General features: G+C 49.0%; 1 protein-coding gene and 1 long non-coding RNA gene across 2 annotated transcripts; one reads left to right on the top strand and one right to left on the bottom strand.

Moving 5' to 3' along the window:
• The first annotated feature begins 2137 nt into the window (after window positions 1–2137).
• LOC102771068 lies at window positions 2138–2925 on the top strand. The gene is made up of 2 exons (XR_435732.2): window positions 2138–2243; window positions 2481–2925. It is a non-coding gene; the product is annotated as an uncharacterized LOC102771068 (long non-coding RNA).
• A 1446-nt stretch (window positions 2926–4371) lies between these two features.
• Window positions 4372–7162, bottom strand: LOC102771249 (cytochrome b-c1 complex subunit 10). The gene is made up of 3 exons (XM_006764820.2): window positions 6980–7162; window positions 5157–5304; window positions 4372–4535 (listed from the first exon to the last, which is right to left on the bottom strand). Exons 1-2 carry the CDS (start codon window positions 7027–7029, stop codon window positions 5184–5186), a joined length of 171 nt encoding a protein of 56 aa, XP_006764883.1. The 5' UTR covers window positions 7030–7162; the 3' UTR covers window positions 4372–4535; window positions 5157–5183.
• Between the last annotated feature and the right edge of the window lie 966 nt (window positions 7163–8128).

Raw genomic sequence — 8128 nt, forward strand, 5'->3', positions numbered from 1 at the left:
CATCAATGACAGAGAAACATTGATCAGCTGCCTCCTGCACACTTCCTACTGGGGATGTGCCCGCAACCAAGGTACATGCCCTTGACCGGAACCGAACCTGGGACCCTTGAGTCCCCATTCCGATGCTCTATCCACTGAGCCAAACCAGTTAGGGCTTAAAATTTTAAGTAAATACAGAATTGAGCAAACTGCTGTGTCAAGCCATTTTGGAGACCAAGACAAAATGAGACATGCCCTTTATGTCGTTTTAAAATTATTTTTTATGTACTTATTTTTTATGTAGTTTTTTTTAACGATTAAGTTTTTCCCTCAGAACATTAAAGTCATTAAAAAAAGTATTGCCCTACCCGGTTTGGCTCAGGATAGAGCGTCGGTCTGAGGACTGAAAGGTCCTGGGTTCAATTCCACTCAAGGGCATATGCCTGGGTTGTGGGCCTGATCCCCAGTAGAGGGGGTGTGCAGGAGGCAGCTGATCAATGATTCTCTCTCATCATTGATGTTTCTCTCTCTATTCCTCTCCCTTCCTCTCTGTAAAAAATCAATAAAATATATTTTTTTAAAAACTATTAACCATTACAAAAATGCCTAAAAATATGGGAATTGGGGCATGTTTCCTTTTGCACAGCCTGTCCACGCTGTATGTGTTAAATACTGTTAACAAAAATATATGAATACTCATTTATCTCACAATTCACCATGTATTTAAGTGACAGATATGTTCATATATGTCTGAAAGAACATCTCAAGTATTATAAATGGCAAGTGACAGGAAATGAACATCCCTGGCTAACTGACTAGTTAATAAATGTTAGTACCAAGTAGTTTTAAAAACTGAGGCTGCTGCCCTGGCTAGTGTTGCTCAGTAGTTTGTGGAGTGTCGTCCCATGCACTGAAGGGTCTTGGGTTTGATTCCTAGTCAGGGCACATATCCAGGTTTTGGGTTGGATCTCCGGCCAGGGCATGTACAGGAGGCAACCGATCAATGTCTCTCTCCATTCCTTTCTCTAGAATCAATGAAAAATCTCGGATTAAAAATAAATTACGTTAAGTGCTATGTGTGTCACTAATTTAACTTTTTCAAAATATATTTTTATTGATTTCAGAGAGGAGGGGAGAGGGAGAGAGAAATAGAAACAGTAAAGAGAGAGAATCATTGTCTGCCTCCTGATGGGGATTGAGCCTGCAACCTGGGCATGTGTCCTTGACTGGAATCGAACTCGAGACCCCATCGCAGGCTGACGCTCCATCTACTGAGCCAAACCGGTTAGGGCTCATTAGTTTAACTTATATAGTAACAAGGGTATTATTCTTCACCTTTCCTAATTCTGATCATATAGTTTTTCCTGTTTTCTATTTTGATTTTTCCATTGCTTTCTTATACTCTGTATTCAATTTCTAGCACATCACTCCACTTCCACATTTTTGCATTGCTTACACTTATGTGCAGTATTATTCCTTGCCTGCACAGATGTGGAAAGCTACATATAAATGTTAAAGCTTGCTTATTTTTTTAAAGCTTGAGTTTTATAAACATTTTATTTTAAATATATTTTTATTTTTTTAAATGTTTTATTGATTTTATACAGAGAGGAAGGGAGAGGGATAGTTAGAAACATCGATGAGAGAGAAACACTGATCAGCCGCCTCCTGCATGCCCCGCTCGGGAGATGTGCCCACAACCAAGGTACATGCCCTTGACCGGAATCGAACCCGGGACCCTTGAGTCCGCAGGCCGATGCTCTATCCACTGAGCCAAACCGGTTCTGGCTTATAAACATTTTAATGTGTAGTTTGGACATGATTTATTGACTAAAGTTCTCTAAACTGGAAATGAAATGCATGCCTTCCAAAAACGTTCTAGCTTTATTACTTCCGTAATAAGCATTTCATTGAGAAATATCAACCTAACTACAAAAAACAACAACACAAGCTCCAAAAAATAAAACTAAGGATACTGCTTAACACCTTGAGTGCCAGAGAGCGCGATCGCTCTCCTCCTGTCTTTCACCATTAGTGCCGGGAGCGCTATTGCGCTCCTCCTGCAGTGTCACTATTAGATGCTAGTAGTTCACTCTTTATGTGGGGGAAAAAAAATTAAAAACCTTAACTCAAAATGCCTTGGCAATTTTAGCATAGTTCCTAGGATATTGGTTGGCACTCAAAGGGTTAAGTGGTCACTCAAGCCATCAGGTTATCAAGTCTTCAGCATCACCACATCCAGGCAGGGCAGGCTTCAGAGCGAGGTTTTTTTTTGTTTGTTTTAAAATGTATTTTATTGATTTTTTACAGAGAGGAAGGGAGAGAGATAGTTAGAAACATCCATGAGAGAGAAACATCGATCAGCTGCCTCCTGCACACTCCCTACTGGGGATGTGCCCGCAACCCAGGTACATGCCCTTGACCGGAATCGAACCTGGGACCTTTCAGTCCGCAAGCGGACGCCTTATCCACTGAGCCAAACCGGTTTTGGCCAGAGCAAGGTTTAATGCATTCATACATCCAGGTAATAAGCCTTAGATGAACAAAGTATACGTGGAAAGGTGTGTAGTAAATGCCACTACTTGTGTTAAAAATATACAGCTGTTATGGACTGCATAAGGGCTTCCTGCCCCCCAAATTCCTATGTTGAAGTTCTGAGCCCCAGTGTGGCTGTCTGGATTGGGGCCTCTAAGGATATAAAGAGGTTAAATAAGATCAGAAAGGTGGGTCCTGGCACCCTGGGATGAGTGCGGTTCTAGGAGACACCAGAGAGCCCACTTGCTCTCTCTTCCTCCCTCTACTCAGGCATCAAGTGAGAAGGCAGCTGTCTGCAAGCCAGGAGTCAGGTCCTCACAAAGCCAACCCTGTTGGAACCTTGATCTTAGACTTCCAGCCTCCAGAACTGTGAGAAAATTGAAACTACTTTCATTATCTAAATTCTGTTAAGATAAATTCTGTTAAGCCACCCAATTTGTGGTGTTTTGTTATGATAGCCCATGCAGACTAATACAACAGCTATTTTAAAAAATACACTGTCTGTATAGAATCTTTCTAGAATTTTCAAGAACTTGGCAAGAATTAGAACTGGGCAGGGGCACCAGAGGGAACGGACTATGCCTTATCCGTATGTACCTACCCGTTTTTACATCCTTCATGTGATGGTTTCATACATCTGTAAGTTCTGATATTCCTCCTTTGAAAACAGAGTCTAATTCTTCTCCCCTTGCGTGTGGGCTGGATGCGGGGATGTGGTCCTAATGAATGGAATGTGCAGTGAGAATAGAATAGAGGATGGAGTTAAGACTTTCGAGGGTAGCTCATAAGACATGTGGCTTCTGCTTGCTCACTGTGAAACCACTCACGGAGGGGTTGCAGGGGGTGGTGCGGGAGTTAGCAGCCACATTGTGAAGATCCAAGCAGCTCTGTGGGCAAGCCACCTGGAGACGAGCTGAGGCCTCACTGTGCCAACAGCCACATGAGGGAGATATACTGGCTCCTCCATCCGCAGTCTGGCCTTCAGATGAGGTGGCCCCTTGATTGAAGCCTCATGAGAGACCCTGAGCCAGGACAACCGATAAGTTACTCCCAAATTCTTGGCCCACAGAAACTGAAAATAATGAATGTTTGTGATAGGGTAATTTCTGTCTTTTTTTCTAAAGATATATTTTTATTGCTCAGTCAGTGTAGTTCAGTTGGTTGAGGTTGTTGGTTCAATTCCCGGTCAGGGCACATGCCTGGGTTTCAGGCTTGATATTCAGAAGGGGGGCATGTGGGAGGCATCTGATCAATGTTTTTTTTCTCTCCCTCTCTAAAATAATGAAACAAAAAAACATTGATCTGCCGCCTCTTGCAGGCCCCCCACTGGGGAATCGAGCCCACAACCTGGACATGTGCCCTGACCTGGAATCAAACCAGCAATCTCTTGGTGCATGGGACGATTCTCAATCAACTAAGCCAGTGGTTCTCAACCTTCCTAATGCCGCGACCCTTTAAAACAGTTCCTCATGTGGTGGTGGCCCCCAACCATAAAATTATTTTAGTTGCTACTTCACAACTAATTTTGCTACTGTAAACAATATGTAATTATATATGTGTTTTCCGGTGGTCTTAGGCAACCCCTGTGAAAGGGTTGTTCAACCCCCAAAGGGGTCGCGACCCACAGGTTGAGAACTGCTGAACTAAGCCATACTTGCCGGGCATTATGGGGTAATTTCTTAAGGTAACAATAGGTAAATGCACTTTATAGGTATTATCCATTAAATACCTAAATAACCAATTTCTGCGAGCCATTAGGAAATGCAGAGATTTGCAAAATTTTGGAGCTGAAAGGACCCCTGGGTCTCCCGAGCCACCAGGTTACCAAGTCCCCAGCATCACCATGTCCAGGCAGGGCAGGTTTCAGAGCAAGGTTTAATGCATTCACACATCAAAGTTATTTTCAGAAACATAGAAAGTCCTAAGTCACACTGTAGATTTCCTCTCGATCCATGCCGAAGGCTGGGGCTGTTCCAGATGCAGCAGGTGCTGAGAAGGAAGCTGTTGGCACCACCAGTCACCTAGAGGGGAACAAGAGGGTGAGCAGAAGTCTCCTGGCTCCAGATCTTATGGGGAAAGAGGCATTGAGCTGTGAGGAGGAACACAGATGCTGCAGCCACGTTCCAAAACCAGATCTAGCTGTGCCATCTAAGGGCTGCAGCTCCTCATCTGTGACATGGGGTAAAGCCATGCACACTCATGTGGGGAGCAAGCTAGTAACATAGCACAGTGATGATGGTCACGCTGGGGACTAATGGACAAGTCTGAAGGGTCATTACTGTGGCCCACCAACTCCACTGCCCCATCTGTAAAATGAGCATCCTTCTGTCCTACCCAGGGCTGGGCAGATTGAGATGGCAAGTAGAGTGATGGTCATTCTCCCAGATTGAGCAGTGAACAGTGCCCATTCCCTTGTCCCATAAACTGAGGCTGCCAGCTGGCAGCTCTGTGCCATTAGGCAGGAGGTACCTGGAGAGCCTACCCAAGAGCTCCGCCCTTAGGCACGATTCTCCAGGGTGAACAGTCCAGCCTACCAACCTTGCTGCTCCAGGCCTGGAAATGGGGAACCCACCTTGCGGGAAGGTCACTCCTCTGCCATGAGGGAATCATGGGATTCACCTGCCGACAGCTGCTAAACTTACCAGAGGGGTCTGAGGAGGTCAGTTTAATTAGTCGTCCTTCTTAAACTTGCCATTGATGTAGGGCACCCAGTCCAGAATCAGTCGCCAGTCGGTGGCCCACACTAGCCCCACGGCGCCCACGGTGCCCCACATGCCCGCCGTGGGGATCCTGTGAGAGGACAGTGGGGGTCAGGCCTTGCTGGGGTCTCATCCTCCTGGTAGCACATGTGGGTCCCTCCCCAATCCCCAGCTACTGTAATATCAAGTATCCACCATGCACTGACCCCTGTCCAGTGTGTGAACACATCCTGCTGATGATCCTGCAGGGTGGGCACAAACAGAGGACTCTGAAGTGACTCCAAATTGGTTTCAAATTGGGATCTGCCTACGATTTTTTTTTTTAATATATTTTATTGATTTCTTACAGAGAGGAAGTGAGAGATATAGAAAGTTAGAAACATCGATGAGAGAGAAGCGTCGATCAGCTGCCTCATCCACCAAACCTGCCCAGCCTGTATGGCTCAGTGGTTGAGCACTGACTTATGAACCAGGAGGTCAAGGTTCGATTCCTGGTCAGGGCACACGTCCTGGTTGTGGGCTCCATCCCCGGAGGTGCGTGTGTATGTGTGTGTGTGTGTGTGTGTGTGTGTGTACATATGTATGTGTGTGTGTACACACATCCTATCAATGATTCTCTCTCATTGATGTTTCTCTCTCTCTCCATCTCCCTTCCTCTGAAATCAATTTAAACACACACACACACACACACACACACACACACACACACACAAGTTGTAACCACCATTGCAACAGCTAATATGTGCATGCAAGCACCATATATACAGTTTACAGTGATTGGCTATCTCCTGCAACAGCCTAGAACTGAAGGAGGCATGAATATCAGGGTCTCTGTTTTACAGATGAGAACAGGCACAGAGTGGGTGAGTTACTCCCTTGAGGACAGTCTTATAGATCTCATGTACTTTCTCTTGTCCACTGACTAGAACATCAGCCACAAAGGTTCCATTTATTGCTGTGTCTCTGGCACCCACAGTGCTATGTGCTAGCACATCGTGGGTGCTCAATAAGTGCTTACTAACTGAAAGCCTGGATGATTTGTCGCTGCGCTGACCAAGTCCGGATGAGAATGAACCGACTGAGCTGAGTTCGGGAAGTCAGAGCCAACAGGCGGAGGGACTGCATCGGCGCTGGTGCTTCTCACCAGATGCACCAGGAACAGCCTTCAACCCTTTCAACCGTCCTGGGCCCGGGTCACCCCGCTGTCAATCATCGACATCAGTGTCCACCTGAAGGACTCTGCCAGAGCCACTGTCCAGAGGCCGCTCCCACTCCTGCCTGAGCTCGGGGGCTCGCCTGCCAAGTGTAGGCCCCTCTTAGCCCCTTAGGCAGCCACCCCAATCCCATCTACTTCCCACAAGGGTGCAGAGGCAGATGCAGCCGTGGGCTTCATGCTCCCAGTACAAGGTCATTTAAAACGTCAAAAGCAAAGTCGGGAACACACACGATTAGTTTTCAGGCCCGAAGAGCTGAGCCGAGGATGCTGGGCGGGGACAGGGGGCGCGCCTCCCGGGTGGGCAACGTCGTGGCCCTCAGGTGGGAAAACAGGCTCTGAGCGCTTCGGCCTCGGACCCGGAGCCCACCACGTACTAGTGTGTGGCTGGGCCAGACCGCTCTGCCTCTCTGTGCCTCAGTTTTCCCATCTGTGGCCCCGCACAATTATGGGTTTGGGGGCGGCGGTGCGCGCACTGATTGGGGCCGCACAGCGGCGGGGCGGACCGGGAAGGGCGGGCGCGGGGTACGAAGGGTAGAGGTCAAGACCTCACCAGTTCTTGGCCAGTTGGAGGTAGCGCGGGCCCAGGAACTTGCTCAGCATCGCGTCGAGGTCCGCAGCTCAGGGTGACCTCGGTTGCTCCAGGCCAGGACGCACGACCTAGGCCCGCAGAGATGCCCCGCCTCGGGTCACCAGACCACGCGACATCCGGAACCCCTGGCCGCTGCGCGCGCAGACCCGGAACACATAAACAGTCACTTCCGGGGCGGGGCGGATGACGTTTAGACGCGGGCGAGAGTGGGCGGGCTTATGACCACGTGACGCAGGAACTCCGGTTCTGTCTTCCCGGCCGCTGTCCCAGCGGCCCCCGGCTGCACGGCCTGAGCCCACCAAGGACGCCCCGCGACGTTTGGCTGGTAGCTCCGTGTTTTCACTCCGTGCCAGGATTTATTTACAATGAACGCAACTGAGGCCAAGCTAGGAGGGGACTTGCCCAGAGTTGCCCAAAGGGGCAGGGTGCGATGTGAACCCACTTCTGGAGGAGTCGGGCTGTTGCTGACCCCCTGTCAATGGGGCCTTGGCCAAAAGGCAGAGCTTCCCCAAATCTGCTCTTCGCGATTGTCTGTTGGAAATTTCCTGCACGTTTCGTTTTTGAGTGCGGTGCTCCCTTCCCTCCCAACCCCCCCAGGACACACACCCACACCCACACCCCAACCCCCTGGCGGCGGAGGGCAGCGAGATCCAGGCGCCCAGGATACCCGAGTCCCGATAGATGCGCCGCCGGGCCAGGGCCTCCCCTCCATGGTTGACAGCCGCCCAGGCGCTCTCTTGCCCAGCGTGGAGGCTGCAGTTCTGGAGGTAAGCCCCGGATGCCGTGGGTGTGTGTCCAAACCCTGCCGTGGCCTCAATTCTCCACCAGCAGGGCTGCAGGTTCTGACCTAACCCTGACTCCCGGCCTGAGACTGGGAACCGGCAATAGTATGTAGTGACTATGGTCTGGTTTCTCATTCTTTTCAGTTGCCTGAGAGTTTTGAGTTTAGTATGAGAGAGAACCTGAAAAAGTCTGTCCTTGCTGGAAACTTAAAAGTAGGAAATAGCCCTAACCTGTTTGGCTCAGTGGATAGAGCGTGGGCCTGCGGACTGAAGGGTCCTGGGTTCCATTCTGGTCAAGGGCATCCCACTAGGGGGTGTGCAGGAGGCG

Source organism: Myotis davidii, unplaced genomic scaffold (genome assembly GCF_000327345.1).
Source record: "Myotis davidii unplaced genomic scaffold, ASM32734v1 scaffold198, whole genome shotgun sequence".
NCBI lineage: Eukaryota > Metazoa > Chordata > Mammalia > Chiroptera > Vespertilionidae > Myotis > Myotis davidii.

Coding starts and splice junctions, on each gene's coding strand:
- LOC102771249 (XM_006764820.2), bottom strand. CDS start 7,029: ATGCTGAGCAAGTTCCTGGGCCCGCGCTACCTCCAACTGGCCAAGAAC. Junction 5,305..6,979: donor CTCCAACTGGCCAAGAACTG/GTGAGGTCTTGA, acceptor GTCCTCTCACAG/GATCCCCACGGCGGGCATGT.